At 37.6% G+C, this 16,712-nt stretch overlaps 1 protein-coding gene across 17 annotated transcripts in view; it reads right to left on the bottom strand.

Annotated features, from left to right (window-relative positions):
* The window catches only part of Lrrc7 (leucine rich repeat containing 7), a 468,470-nt gene that overhangs the window by 351,671 nt on the left and 100,087 nt on the right, over positions 1-16,712 (bottom strand). For 2 of the 17 annotated variants that reach the window (XM_045138025.1, XM_045138026.1), the window contains exon 3: positions 4,191-4,266. The exons of the other annotated variants lie outside the window; for them this stretch is intronic. In XM_045138025.1, the coding sequence (XP_044993960.1) occupies position 4,191 (1 nt within the window). In that variant the 5' untranslated portion in view covers positions 4,192-4,266. The remainder of the gene's footprint in view (positions 1-4,190; positions 4,267-16,712) is intronic. 17 annotated transcript variants of the gene reach the window in all.

The following is a 16,712-nucleotide window of genomic DNA, read 5'->3' as shown; positions in this document are numbered from 1 at the left end:
TCCCTTCCTCGTCCTCTTTTCCTTCTCCTCCTCCTCTTCTTTTTCCTCCTTTTTTGATAGGCTTTCGCAAAGAAACACAGGCTGTCCTGAATTCAGGGTCTCTCTCCTGAGAGCTGAAGTTGTTTTATGACATCTGATTATAGTTTCTCTTTCCCTTTTCATTTACCTCAGCAGTTGCTGTCTTATTTCTTCCATTTGTCTTTTTTACCATCCTCCTATTTACTTTTCAATCTATTTTTATTTATTTATTTGTTGATTTTTGGTTTTGCAAGGTAGGGTCTTCCTCTAGCCCAGGCTGTCCTGGAATTCACTATTCATTTCCAGGGTAGCTTTTAACTCATGGCAATTCTCCTACCTTTGCCTCCCAAGTGCTGGGATTAAAGGCATGTGCACAACACCTGGCTTCATTCTATTTTTTAAAATATTTTATTTTTATTTATTTATTTATTTGGGAGAGATAGGGAGACAAAGAGGCAGAGACAGAAAATGGGTGTGCCAGGACCACTAACCACTACAAACATACTCTAGATGTATGTGCCACCTTGTGCATCTGGCTTTACATGGGTGGATACTAGGGAATTAAACCTGGGTCCTTAGGCTTCACAGGCACTCACCTTAACCACTGAGCAATCTCTCCAATTTCCATTATACTTTTTCTGTGTTTGTTTTTTCAAGGTAGGGTTTCACTCTAGCCCAGGCTGACCTGGAATTCACTATGGAGTCTCATGGTGGCCTCAAATTCACAACAATCCTCCTACCTATGCCTCCTGAGTGCTGGGATTAAAGGTGTGAGCCACCACTCCAGGCAACCCATGCTATTTCTTTTTTTGTCTGTTGCTTTAATACTAATCACTAGTCTTCTTTTGCTAATTTCCTTTCTATTCCTACCCTTAGTAATTAATATCCTAGTGCAGACTTATTACCCTTGCTCCTTTACTTCCACAACATCATTAAAGTTGCAAGAGTGGTTATTTTGAAGTGATGACTACTGTAATTTAATAGTTGTTATGTCCATGGAGTGTGGGTTGTTTCTGTAGGTAACATTCTGCTCTTGGGTAAGTGCTGGAGGTAGAACCTTGTGTCCTTAGTATATATGCTGAAATTTTAGCCACTGAGCCACACACCCCCAATCCCATAGGGAGAAACAAAAACTCAACTCTATCACAACTTAGCCTGACTTGATTACTCCAAATATTTCCACTGAAAGAATATGTATGATTAAGAAAAATTTCTAAACTAAATCCTAATCTCAGTTGTGCAAGGCCTAATACTGAAACCCAAGAGACATAAAAAATCAAGGTGACCTGATTCCTCTGAAAATTATTAATGAATTCCAAAGAAACTGAACTAGATGAAATCTCTAAAACATAATTCAAACTAATGATTATTATAATAACGTTCAACAAAATCAAATAGGGCATGAATAAAGTCCTGAATGAATTTAAACAGAATATAATCAGCTGAGTTTAATAAAGAAATTAATACAAATATGAAAGGAGGCCCTCAATAGAGAGAAAGAAATACTGAAAAGTGTCAAACTGAAAATTTTGAAAAGGAAAGATCAATTAGTCAAATAAAGAACATATCCAGCCAGGTATGGGGTTGCACACCTTTAATCCCAGCACTCAAGAGGCAGAGTAAGAAGGATTGCTGTGAGTTTGAGGCCAGTTTGGGACTACAGAGTAAGTGCCCATTCCGCTTTGGCTAGAGTGAGACTCAACTTCATACCCTCCCTCCTATAAAAAAAAAAAACAATAGAAAGCATAACCAATAGACTGTATCATATGGAAGTAAAAAGCCTCACCAATAAACTCTATCATGTGGAAAACAGACTATCAGGGATTATAGCCAAGCATGATAAATGAGTTTATATAATGAATGACAAAGGTAAAATGATGAGAAAATACAAATGAAACATACTGGTCTATTGGGCACTATAAGACCAAGGTAAAGGCATAAAAATGTATTCAATAAAATTATACTAGGAGATGGGATCTAGAGAGATGATTTGACAGTTAAAGGCACTTGCTTGCAAAGTCTGCTAGCCTGGGTTTAATTATCCAGCCACTTATGTAAAGGACATTAATCCCACCCAAAACATGTGCAAATAAATAAAAATTTTTAAAAATCATAGTAGATAATTTCCCAAATATATAGAGATAAGGTCATCAGATGTAAGAAGCATTTAGAATACTAAACAGATAAGACCTGAAGAGAAATTACCTGTGCTAGAATGAAACATTCAATATAAAGAACAAAGAAAAGATATTGAAAGTCTTAAGACAGAAGCACCAAGTCATACAAAGTCCAACCCATTCAAATCAGCAGATTTATCAAAGCCAGGATGGCAAGGAACTATGTGTGCCAAATTCTGAAAAATAATAACTGCCAACCCAGATTTCTATACTAAGCAACCCTAATTGAAGGAGAGAGTAAAACCTCCCATGATAAACACAAATTGAGGTATATATGACTACTAAGCCATTACTACAGATGATACAGGAAATCTACACATGGAACGGACAGATTAAACATACCTATGTGACCACAAGGATGAACAGAAACATTCAAACAGTAAATAAACAAATGAGTATTAGGAAAAATACCAAACACTACAAAACAACAAAATGACAAGAATAAATGCATACCTTTCAATAATAAGACAGAATGTTAATGATCTCACCTTTCCATTCAAAAGACACATAACAGTACATTTCACTGAAGAAAACTGTTACATTATTTCAGGTCAAATTGTGTGGTTCCAAATGTATAATATTAATTATTTGAATTTATATATAAACTATCATCTATATCATTCATTCTTTTTAAATTTTTTTTTTAAATTTGTTTATTTGAAAGTGACAGAGAGACAGAGAGAGAGAGAGAGAGAGAGAGAGAGAATAGGCACGCCAGGGCTTCCAGCCACCGCAAACGAACTCCAGACACGTGCGCCCCCTTGTGCATCTGGCTAACGTGGGTCCTGGGGAATCGAGCCACGAACTGGGGTCCTTAGGCTTCACAGGCAAGTGCTTAACCGCTAAGCCATCTCTCCATCCCTCATTCATTCTTAAAACCTTTAAAAAACTTTGAAAGGAAGAAATTTCTTTAGGAATCTATATAGCTAAGTAATGGAAACACAATTATACACATTTTTCTATACTTTATGTCATAGAAATAGTTACTATTTTAGGACTTAAAATATAAAACATCTACATACAAAGTTATGAGATAATTTAATTATTAATTTCATGATTTCATACACAGATTTGTTAGCGAATATAATTATGATAAAAATCGAAAAACTGTGTTAAGAACTATGTTAATTTTTATTTTGAAAATAATTTATGTGTGTTTATGTGTGCATATATATGCAATTTTAACATGTATACCTTATAATTGCAAATTCACTTCCTTTATCTGCCAATATATTTGATGTAAATATTTTCTAAAACCTTTCTAGATTAAATTTTTGTTTCTATTACAATATTTAAGATATGTTTGAGAAGAATCAACTCCAATCATTTTAATGTGAAACTATGAGATTTTCATAAATTATTTTTGCTATTCAAATAATCTAATTTACACTTCTCACTTTGTTAAGTACTTTTTTTATTCATTCATGGAAACATTTCATGGTTTCATCATTAAACCTCCTGTTGTATTTCTTGCAAATGTTTGGGAGTGCAGATAAATTGAAAACTTCCCCTTTGTGTCTGGATTTTCTTTAGCATCACCTTGACATTAGAAATGCAACCTTTAAAAGTGAAAGTAATTTTAGTCTATTTCTTAATGCATGATTGCACAAACAATTTCTGTTAATGGTTTATGAGAGGAATTAATGAACTTACATTGTGGCTCAATATGTTACAAAACATAGGGAGATTTATTTACCCTTCTCATGAAAGTATTGAGATAGGGATCTCAAAGTAAGACCCACAGGAGAACACAATACTTAATCTCATGTTTATGACCAAAAATAAGTTCATTATTACAGACAGAAAATGAGTTTCCTGAAATCCATGATTACCAATTTTCTTCCTAATTATTTTTGCTGTATTATATAAATTAGCACAAATATTGCTAAGTATCATTTTAAGCTTATGAAGACTATTTGGTCATTATAGAGTAAAATTTTCAGAACGCTGGTGAATTCTATATACTTAAGCAAAATAAAATAATATAATATCTACTTGCTAGTTATTCCTGTCTGTGAAGACTTCTAGGTTGTGACCACTTTGACTTGCATTTTTTTCATGTGACGGGCTCCTTAAAAAAAAAAAGAAAATTTAAAAAAATTTAATTAACTGTACTTGTCAATTAACAAATACATCTAAACGAACATAATAAGCAAGGGTGGAACGTGAAGAGCACTTTGCTAATTGTTAGGTTACATTTCCTGTAGGAGTAACTTCCCAAACACTATCATTGTAAACGAGTGAGCTGTAGGTGTGTAAACTTCATGTGTAGTGGAAGGACCCTCTTATTCAACTGCCCTACATCATATCTGTAAAGGAAAATTCTTGTACCATGATATTCCATCTTTATTATCTTTACTGTTTCAACATTACACTTATAAGAGAATGATGCATGTGTAATGCATTCTCCCTCACTTTGAAAATTATAAACATATCTTGTTTCTAAAAAAAATTCTTATAGTTTACTTTCTAACAGGTCAGAGAAACTTCTAATAATTACATTTGAATAAAGTTTGAGATTCTCATCGCTCCTGGACAGACATTATTTGGTCATTCCTTGTATTCATTAAAACACAGCAAAGTGGGCTGGAGAAATGGCTTAGCAGTTAAGGCATTTGCCTGCAAAGCCAGGGACCTTGGTTCAATTCCCCAGGACCCATGTAAGCCAGATGCACAAGATGTCACGTGTGTCTGGAGTTTGTTTGTAGTTGTTGGAGGCTCTGGTGTTGCCATTCCCTCTCTTGGTCTGCCTCTTGCTCTCTCAAATAAATAAATAATTAAAAAAAACAGAGCAACGTGCTTGAATATGGTCAATTATCACATGGGCAAGTGGTCATGGCTTAATGTACTCAATGTATCTTTCATGATTCAGAAAATTCATAAAATTGAGCCCCAATACTCATGTCATATACACTTACAATAAACAAATGTATTTTTGAAAGATAACTTCTACAAGGATAATGAGGATATACATGTTGATTTTGTATTAAAATCTGTCCTCCCTACAAATCCTACTCTATTCACTTAAATGGTCAATATATAGTCACTTAAATGCTCAAAGTTCTTTCTTTCTTTAAAAATATTTTTATTGACAACCTCCATAATTATAAACAACATCCCCTGGTAATCCCCTCCCTCCCCGACTTTCCCCATTGAAACTCCACTCTCTATCATATCCCCTCCCCTCTCAAAGTCTTTGCATTAACATTTATAAACCAACCAGAATCTATGGAACTATAAGATATGTAAGGTCAGAATATATGAAGCTTCCACTTAGTGGAGCCAAGAAGAATCTCCAGTCAAAAATTCAAAGATAGAAGTGAAAAGGTGAAGAAAATATTGAAGATGCTCTTAGTAAAGACAATTGTACACAGAAGAACTTAGTTATAAAAGATACCTCCTGAAAGGAGAACTCTAAAGAATATTTTGGAAAATAAAACCTCAGTGACAAAGCAGTTAAAATGAAGAAGATTGTGCTTATTTAATTGGTACAATTATTTATTTGTTTGAAATATACAGCTTTAGACTAAGTAAAGTTTAGCAAATGGTGTGTTTAGGCTCAAGTAATTTCCTGAGTACAAAGGCATTATTAAAGTGAAATGGACTGCATTTTTTAAAAATTAAAAAGACAACAGCAACATAGAGAGCAGAAATTAAGTTTTTAGCATGGTTCGGCTTCCTTCTAGTCTTTTCACTGACTGAGGACAAAAAAAGACCATATTCCTGAACAGAACACTCACTGATTCTCTTGCAATTTTCCTATGCCCTTTGGAGCCAGTCAGAGGGTGTGCTGGCCTTGCTCCCATTCATCCTGGTCCCCTTCATTCTGCTCGCCAAGCTCCTTCCTTTCTGGTTTCTACAGATCTATTCTCACACCCCTTCAGATCCTAGTTGACATGCCTCCTCTTCCAGGTCTTTCTTGGTTCTCCTAGGTTCTCTGGGTCTCCACAATGTTTACCTCTCACAGTGTATACCATGGAGTGTAGTATTTCTGTTTAATTACAACAAATAAACTGTTGCTTCTCATGACTTTTCCCTGATTTACCCCATATTTCCACAAAAACGTTCAGGGTCATGTATTGTACACTGTGAGCGCTGTTCAAGCTTGAGAAAAGTTTGTTGCTATGAGAATTCCTTCCAGACAGATAGTAGGCTTTGCTCAGGGACTCTTCAGTGTGTTTGTCCTTCGTGGGACAGGTAGGCACTCAGCAGCAGGGCAGGCCTTCCTCAGGGGAAGAGGGACAGTTGGTGCTGTAGTTTGTTCCCTGGAGGCTTGGCCACCAGCCTGAGGAGATAATGGGAGGTGGGGCACTTTTAGGATTTGAGGACCTGTAGAAGGGAAGGAAATTAGATTATTGGGAGAATGCCCTTGAAGAAGATTTGAGGCTTGGACCCCTTCCTCCCTCTGTTTCCTGGACACCACAGGGTCAGTAGTTTTACTTCTATCAAAGGCTTCCTTCCATTATGCTGTCACCACAGGCCCCAAACCACAGAGCCATCCACCATGGCCTGAAAGCACTTGAGACTGTAAGCCTGAATAAACATTGAGGCAGCAAGTAAAGCAAGCCATCAGAAGGCTGCAGCTTCTCCCTACAACAAACACACTTCTCTGCACATTTTCCATTTTTAAAATTCTACAGAATGTGTAGAACAAGGGCATTGGCACCACTCAGCATTGGCGAGCCAACCTAATGGGAGACAAACGACAGTTCCAGGAATTATTAGCAAGACTACTGGGGCGTGCATTTGAACAACTTCTGATTACCAGCACCACCAGCTGTCCTTCCTAACGTCTTAGGGTGGGGATTCTTATTTTAGGTGAAAGGCTGATTTGTGCTTAATAATTCTAACCCAACTCACTTTGTTAGAATGGAGTCCAGAACACCAGCTTTTTCTCTGAAGCAAATAAAATGCCCTAATAAGTTCAATATAAATAAAGGTTCTTTTTAGTGCTGCCTTTTTCCTGGCTGGCCCAGGATGCCAGAGCCTTGGGTGAGACTTACTGAGTTTACACATGGTTGGATTGTTTGAAAGCCTTTTAAGAGGCTCCTTGCTTTGGGCTATAATGCCCATGTTGTGGCATTTATGGTTTCCACTTTTTAAAATTAACATTCTAGAAATTGAAAAGAAACCTCCTCAGCTGCATTGGCTAAATGTAAATGATGGCAGGAAAGACATATGCTCATGCAGTGGTTAGGTTTGTTTTTTTTTTGGTGGTGGTGGGGCAACATAGTCTCTTTGCTGTACCCTTTGCTCTCTCTGTTTTGTGGCCCAAACAGCATTTACCCTGTTTGGCCTGCTTCTCTGACAAACTACTCAAAAGTAGAAAGTACATGTTAAAAGTCCTTCAGGTACAAATTCCTACTTAACACATGATTTCCCACGAGCCAAACCTTATTCCCTTAAGCACCTAATCTGTGTTTCTGACTGTGAATGCTGCGATATTTAACATGAATTGCCGCAGGCTAGAGGTATGGAGTGCACAGTAAATAGGCCAGATCTGGATGTCGACCCTACAACCTATACATTTCAATTATATTTAAATATAATTCCTTAATACAAATGCTGAGGCATTCATTAAAATTCATGCTTTCAAATCCAGAGGGTAAAGTGGGCATGCTGAACAAATCCAAGGTTTAGATTTAGGACTCCAAATAAATCTCAACATGTCAAGAATGTTTTCAAATGGATATTGATTTGGATGGAAACTTTAACTTTGGGTCATAGACATATTGTGGCAAGATTTGTCATGCACTGTATAAGTAGACATGAAGTCATAGTTAGAGAGGCCCTAGACAACATCTGTTCCATAATGTGCCTCCCATCACATAGCTCACTTCATTCTTTATCATGACTCTGCTAGGTGTGCATCAGGACTCTCTTTTCATAATGAAAATAATCTGGCTTTAGAGTTAGATAGCATTCATTCATTTACTCATTGAACAATAAAGTTTCTCTTATTTTGCATGCCTATAATAGATATACACATCCACAAAGTCCTCATAGTTTGGGTTGTTCTGAGTGTAAAGACTATTGGGTACCCCCACATGATTACAAATATCTTTCTCAGTTGGCCTCCAAAGGTACAGAGTATGCTTGAAACAATGATAAAAAAAAATAAGTAAGCTTTTGGTGGGATTCCAAGAAAATACTAATATAAAAGTAACAAATGAAATAGGTAAAGGCAGAAAACCAGTAATGGGCATAAAGACTCCCATTGGGAAGCTAAGGCTACTTGTGAAGGGCACTCTCAAAGACAACTGGGGTGCTAAGTCCCAGAAACAGGAGAGAAGCCTCAACAGCTATCCATCTTTAATCCTCACTAATTGTCATAATTTGAGACAAAACCTTAAGTACTCTATTTAAAGTATAATACCACCATTCTCTATCACTAACCCCTTTCTATCTGAGTCTTTATCACAATTGTTCATGATTAATCTGCTTTTTTTATTGTAAGGTTTCTAAATTTGTCATTAGATGGCATAAGAAGACCCAGAACTGAGTTTGTTTTGTTCACTAATATCTAATAGAAAGTAGGTATCTGATTTTTCTTGAATCAATGTATGGATGAAATCCCTTGGTGCTGTGATATTCCTCAATAGGAGGGGATAAGGCCTCAGTGGTGGTGACAGGATTACAATTTATGATGGTATGATATGAAATCCCATGATTTACCCCACTGTGATTATGACGCCATTCTGCTTTTCCTATTTCCTGTTTCAGAAAACCTAATTATTTCTTATTTTCTACATCATTAAATCTAAAACCCTCTGCCTGACTTTTGAATTCTTCTATAATCTGGGTATATTAGTCTTACATCTTTAAGAGAAAAAAAAAAAAACAACAAAAACACAAGAGAAAAATGAGGTGGTGCATAAAGACATGGGAAAATGACTTGCATGTTACTTATTGTTGACATCTCATTTAACACAAGGAAGCAGACAATCTAGCCTATGAAAAGTCCAATGTAAAAAGTCTGTACAGATGTGAGTGTGAGTTCTAGTACAATGTGGTATGTGTGTGTGTAGGAGAGCGAGAGAGAGCGACAGAGAAAATACTGAGCTCTACTCTCAGGACAGAATGGTGTGGACACTCAGAGTCCCCGAGGACATAACAGAACAATTCCTCGGGTCCTTGCAGAAGTAAGCTTTGCATTAGAAGGCTGGTCCTGAAGGAGAACCTCTCACTGCACAAGCAAGATGAAGGTAGTAGAATGAAGGCAGAATCAGAAGAACAACGAGTAAGGTGGTGCAGCTTATGTTTCTAAGGCTGTGCTGACGCTTTGACACCCATTATCTCATTGAGACATCAGTATTGGGTTACAAGCATGACTGCACAGCTTACAAGAAAAGAATTTAGCATTTGGCCATGCAGCAGCAAAAATAACCCAGCAAAGTGTGCATCCCAAGTCGTGGGTGGCAAATTCACATGAGAAAATGTCATGAGAATACTATACTTTTAGGAGGGATGGAATGGCAGAATGTGTAGCCATGAATAATGGGAAATGTTTGAAGCATTTCCATATGTGTTCCTCTTCCCTTTGGGAGGATTGTCTGCATGATATCTACTGATTCACTTTAGATAGTGAAATATAAGCCCAAAGAGCCTGAAGAAATGTATTGAAATCTATCAGTGTTCCTATTATCTGCAGTAAAGCCAAGTTTGGGGCACCATTCTTTTTTATTATGGAAAAAGAGCCCATGCTGTGTTTTTTTTGTTTTGTTTCTACTTTTTGTGATATAGCTGCCTTTGAATAACCCATGCTTCCATAAGTAACCACTCCTCATACTCTTATAAGTAACCCACACAAACTCATAGTCATTTCTTTGTGTCCACCTAGGAAAAGTGACACAATTCAGAAACTCAGAGGCTTCTGTATTTAAGGGAAATTAGTCACTGTTTGATTTTTTTTCTTTTAAAGTGTCTTGTCTTCCAACTGGATGGATTTTTTCTTAATATTAGAAGACATGTCCTACATAAAATGCTAATTAATAATCTATGTAACTGATCACTTAGTAATAAACAAATAAACATTTGTTTAGTCTTATTTCTTTTCCTTTACCCCCTTCAGAAAATAGCTTGAAACCTAAAAGATAGATATAAACTATTGTTCAGTAAAGACAATTAGAATCATGAACAGGGAAAGAAAGTATAGAATCTATTTTAAGATGACTATGGTTATTGTGACTTAATACTAAGTGCATCTTTTTGGTTCTGGAAGGAAGGTAATGAGTTATCAATTTCTTTGTTTTTTACAAAAGAATGTATCAATTTGAGTATAGTAAAGGCAAATAACCTGTTATCTATTAACTTAAAGTACCTGTAAACAAGAGTGCTAGACAAATCCTGCAAGTTTTAGAAAGAAATGAAAAGAATTTATGTTAAATAAGGAAGAGTGATTACCTATCAATCATCATCTATATGTCTACATATCTATTAGTCTACCATCTATCATGTAGTTATGTACTATCATAATCTATCTGTTTAGCTATCATCTCTAATTTTATGTTGATGGTGCTATAAAGTATTTTTTGTTGACTAAAAGGCAAACTTAAAATGAAGTAAATGTGTTATTTTTCATGATAAATACACACAAGCATTTATAGAATTTTGTGTGCTTGAAGGAATAAGATATGTGATCTGTTGGAAGATTCTTACATGGGTGTGTTTATGTCCATGTGTAGCAATGTGTGCACCTGTGCACTTGCATTTGGAGGCTAGAGGATAACCCTGAGTGCTGTTATTCAGCACTATTCACCTTCTGTTGAAATACTGTAGTAAATAAACACGGAGATTGTTTTTGTATGTGTAGACATTGGATTAGTAGAAAACTGCAAGGGGATCTGCTCTAATGTTTTGCATCCTTGAGCAAATTAATCAGAATGAATAGGATTCAATATAAAACAAACTTCTTCCATTCCCATAGTCACTTACTTTGGAATAAAAATATCAGAGAATGTAAAACTTTACTAAGTGTCAGAGTAAATTAATTCTAAAATATCTGACAATTACTCCAAACACTGAAGATTTTCAGTGAAATATAAAATGGCAGTATCAGCTTTATGAAAGTAAGTAAAATATAGTTTATCTTTCTTGGTCTTATAGCATTAGACAATTAGGGAAGTGAACAATCTACTTTAACCACTTACAATTTTTAAAATGGTGCTAGGAGGGAGATTTATTTCTGTGAGATTTTTCAAGATAAAATAGATCAGGACAGGTAAAAGTGAAATGTATTTTGATGTAAAATTCATATAAAATCTTATTTTTGGCACCTGTATATGTGTATGTAAAGTTCATGTACTATGGTGTGCTGTGTGCTGTGTATGAAGAGTATGCACATGTGTGCAGATGCATGCGTCCTGTGTGCATGCATGTGAAGGCTACAGGAGGACTTCAGGTGCCCTCCTCTTTATACTCACCTGCCTGTTTCCCTGAGATGGAGTTTCTCATTCAACCCAGAGCTGCTGTTTTCATCAAGTTTTTGGTCATCAAGTCCTACCACTTCTTTGGTTTCTGTGCCCTCACTTGTAGGGCAGGGGTTAGGTATGTGGCCCTATCTAACTGCTTACATGGGTGATGGGGAGTTGAATTCAGAATGTTTCAAGTCCTCTGAAGCCGTCATGGGTGTATAGCAAGCTTTCCTAACTGTTGAGTCATTTCCTCAGCTCCTAGGTCTGGCTTGTCACCAGACTATTATAGAATCACATAAGAATTAACATAGTTAAGCAACTAGGAGTTTAACTTGGTAGATAGGTCAGTGAGACAGCAAACAAGCCACATCATGATTTTTTAATTATTATTTTTGTTTATTTTTTTTAAATTTTTTATTTATTTGAGAGCAACAGACACAGAGAGAAAGACAGATAGAGGGAGAGAGAGAGAATGGGCGCGCCAGGGCTTCCAGCCTCTGCAAACGAACTCCAGACGCGTGCGCCCCCTTGTGCATCTGGCTAACGTGGGACCTGGGGAACCGAGCCTCGAACCTGGGTTCTTAGGCTTCACAGGCAAGCGCTTAACCGCTAAGCCATCTCTCCAGCCCCTGTTTATTTTTATTTATTTGACAGCGATAGAAAGAGAAAGAGACAGATAGAGAGAAGGAATCGAGCCTTGAACCAGGGTCCTTAGGCTTTACAGGCAAGCGCTCAACCGCTAAGCCATCTCTCCAGTCCCACACCATCATTTTGCTTAGTCATGAGCTAGGCAGTACATAACATTGAAATATAAATTATGTCTATTTAATAAACACAGCCATTAATCCTAGGAGAGGAGAATACATGTGCCTGCTCATGAAATTTCTCACTCCTTCCTGACTGGTATTGATTATTTTAAAAGCAAGGAAGTCATTATAGCAATTAGATACCTATCAGACTTTATCTGTGACATCATCTGTATTTCACATGGCATCAGTTACCTCAGCAATAAATCATGAAGTGCTCTGCAATTGCATATTCAGCCCAATCACTTTTCCATTCTGTTTTCTTTCCAGTCCCATCCCTTTATCCTCCAATTCACATGGGTTTATTAGCAGTTATAAGTAGCCAGCATATAAACTAAAGTTGGTCATCAGTGATATACTTTTGATTTTCTCTTCTAACTACTTTTATAACAAGCTTAGCTAAGAGTTTGTCTAAAGGAAGAAAAGCAATAGAAATAAAAGTCCACAGAAAATGTTTAAAATAACTTTATATCCAATGCTGCAGGACCAACTGTTCCACCTAATAGTGTCCCTGGAAATACCATCTAGACTGAGTATCATCCATAACAGGATACTGGCAAGAATTCCACAGAATACAGGTCTCCTCACGTTGACTGTCTTCCACAGTATACTGGGCTCTGAGAGAACAGTAAGACCTTATGTACTTATGGTGTGTTCTGTCTAGCTTGACAACAAGATAGCAATCTGACAGGCCTGCGCCATTTCAGATGTTACACATGGCATGTGATGCCCTAGGAGTGGAGAGGTGACATTCATTCTTTAGACATGCAGGCAAATGGCCCAAAAAGTTGTATTCAGTTTTGCTTTTTAAGTTAAAAGGGGAGCATTTGACTGTTCTGTATTACAGATGCTCAAAGCAAAATATGATATCTGGTTTTTGGATATTTCTGACAAAAATGTGAAAGGTAGCCGGCTGTGGGGGCACACACCTTTAATCCCAGCACTCGGGAGCTAGAGGTAGGAGGATTGCCATGAGTTTGAGGCCACCCTGAGACTCCATAGTGAATTCCAGGTCAGCCTGGGCTAGAGTGAGACCCTACCTCAAAACAACAACAACAACAAAAAAAAGTGAATGGATTGAGAATAATTTAAAAGGTATGAATGCAATTTTTCCAAGTTTTTATTATGTAAATAACATCAACTCAAACAAGTAAAATATTAAGATAGACTCCTTCCTTTGCATGCAAGATTCTGGAGGTATCACTCTGAAATTGATGACAAGTATCTTAAGTGTTCTAATTTGAAAGTGAGTGCAATGCTTCTAAAATTTCTGGCTGTGGCAAAACAGTGAAGTTTAATTTAATAAAATCAGAGTCTTCCAAATAGGCTTGAATGCATTTCATGTTTCTAGACTTTTGGTTCACAGGGGCATTGACATTTGAGAATACCTTCATTCTGACTGGAAGGTTAGTTTTTAATGGGTTTATAAAGAAACACCAAAGGACACACATTCATAAACACATAACTGGCTTTAAAATACCATCAACTTAATGACTTTCCTTTTCATGTTCTATGGGAGATAAGAGAACAAGAATAGATATCTGAAATTTTAAATGATGATGTCTTCTATTATTTGTTAATTAATTCATTCACTGAACATGTATTTGCCAAGTTTTTCCATGTGCCAGGCCCTGGGCTCCTTGCTGGTGACAAAGACAGGAGAAAATGGGGTACCATCCTTGCTTCTGCAGAACTAAGAGCCTAGCAAAGCAGAATTACCACCATGTAATTCTGTTAGCAGCATCTACGCTAGCATGTGAGAAATGTACTGGATTCCTGATTGATAACCTGCATGTTTTATTTTCGTATGCATATCATGCAGACAGTAAGTTCCTTGAAGTCTGGTATTTTCCTTTTATCCATCATAATTTTCAACCACAAGCACAATCTTATCTAGTATAACTTAGAAGAAGTCTTGAGCCCAATGCAGATCTCCTGGATTTTCAGCTACAACTGCAGCAGGTCAGGGAGAACAGGGAGAAAGCTATGAAGGACAACAGATAGTGACAGTCCAAGCTGAGGGGAGAACTTCTGTGGAACTGTTTGACATGAAGTGATTATCAGTAATTTCAAGTCCTTAGAGCTGAGCTGCATGAATGTTGGTGCTTGAGAAAGAATAGCCACAAAGTCCTACCACACAGTTTCCTAGAATTTTCTAGGTCTCTGACCTTTCCTCTTTGCTTGCCTGTATTTCAACTAGAGGGTTAATATTATCCAATATTTATCTTCCATAGTCTTGCAATACTCTGCTAGGAAGTGGTTCAGTCAACCTCAGAAGAGGTGGGTGTCTTTTACTGTCTTCTGGGGTTTTCTGGTCTCCTGCCCAGGACTGTGGGAGAACCACAACAGGTGCCATGCCAGTTTTGGTTTCTATGAGTCTAGTAAAAGAACAAGATATGCTCTCAAGTATAATAGGTTGTCCAAATACAGATTTCAGCAAGGTATCAGGGTCCAGTAAATGAGTTTTTCCAAAGCCACAAAATTTACAAAGCAATAATTCTGGAAATGATTGTATAGCATTTACTGTATGTCAGGGATTACTCTAAAGGTTTTATATGTATTGACTCATTTAATCCTTATCATTGTTCTCAGTGAGAAAACTGAGCTCAGAAAGATGAAGCAACTCACACAACTACTAATGAGTGAGTAGTTATTCAAATTTAGAAACCTTGGTCCCAGCTCTGTGTTCAACACACAGTCCTTGAGTGCTGACCCTAGTTAAGTGCATTGGGTCTCTACCCAACTCAAATTTCCTTTAAGATGTTTAAAATAAAGGTGAATTTGTGGTGGGGTCTTTTGGGAGATGTCCATTTCCATCTTGGTCGGGTACAGGTTAGTGATACTAACCTCTATCACCTCAAGTTTGGGAAGGGAGGCATCCATTGAATCATCAGAAAGGTGGAAATCTATTCAATGAATTTGAAATCAGAAAACTAATACTTCATACTGAGAGCTAGTGGTCAGGTGTAGGAGGCCTTGTGGCCACATCTCAGCCTGCTTGCTAACCTAGTGTTTCTAATCACGGAATGTGTGAGCATTCTTGTTATGAGATGTAGGCCATAGCAGGGAAATGACATACTCAAGTGGGGTCTTCTTTGCACCTGTTCAATACAGATGTCCTGAGGACAGATAACTGCATGGGCAAGAACCTGGGAAGAATGCTAAATTACTAGATGCTACCCAAGCAGTTGCAAAGACACTCAGAAAGATGATCTGCAGGGGTCAGGTGAAGTTTACTTATGAAGGGATTCACCCAAGAAAAAGTTGGCAACGAGTTAACGTAGATTAACTTGAATGGCCCTTCAGGGGGAGTAATGTCCTCCATGGAAGCTAGAGCTTCCATGGCTCCTAGATGTTTTATAGCTGCTTTCCAATGTGATCCAGGAACCTGGGAAGCAGGGAGAAAGTGGGCTGACCACATCCTCTGCTTAAGCCAGACAGGAGGCAGTGACCCGAGGACAGTACGGAAGAGACGGTCTTAAACTGAATGAAACAATTTCAACTAAAACAGTTTAATTCCAAAATACAGCCCATGTCTTCATGCTGAGCAATGATTGGGAGCCATTCTGGATCATGTCTTTTGACATGGTGTCATTTTGATCAGCAGAGATTGGGTGAAAGCCAGTTGAGCTGGAATAGAGCAGTTTTCATGGAGTGCAACGAACTTTATCTCTGGTTTGTCTTTCATCCTTGGACAGGTGTTTTATAGGTTTAGCCCCATCATGGTGGACTGATCTACATGAACTTCTGCCAGAGCTGTGGAATGCCATTGGAGGGGGTTGGCTTCTTTCATGAGGAGCCATTTCCCTGAAGCCATCTTGACTTTGCTCCTTTCTGTCTTTTCTACAGATGTGTTGGAAGGCATTAGTTGATGGTCAGCCCTTCTCTTCCTTTAGGAGACCACCTGGGTTATCTGGGCTGGCTGTCCAAGGCCTTGGTTGTGTGGCAGAAGATCCCCTGGGTAGAAACCAGGTGGGAAAATTCATGGGAAGATCACTTTAGCTATATACTCAAGCCAATGCTAGTCCATTCTCCTTTCAGTCATCAACATTATAGGCATATGGTAAATCTTGGAAAATGAAGTAGGCCATGGAGAAGCTTCAGACAGGGAAGGACTTTCAGTGGTAGCAAGCAGGAGAGGTGAGCTTTTAACATGGGACTGTGCTGTGATTCATAATGGTCACTCTGGGCAGTGGTCTAAAGGACAGTTGCATCATCTCTGTACTTCCCCTGTTGGCCTGAGGTGCTACTCACTGAGCTCCTTGAATCCCTCAGAGGATTTTATCCTGTGAGCACTC

Source organism: Jaculus jaculus, chromosome 19 (genome assembly GCF_020740685.1).
Source record: "Jaculus jaculus isolate mJacJac1 chromosome 19, mJacJac1.mat.Y.cur, whole genome shotgun sequence".
NCBI classification, from domain to species: domain Eukaryota; kingdom Metazoa; phylum Chordata; class Mammalia; order Rodentia; family Dipodidae; genus Jaculus; species Jaculus jaculus.
Note: the sequence above shows the minus strand (reverse complement) of the source record. Positions and strands in the feature narration are given on the sequence as shown.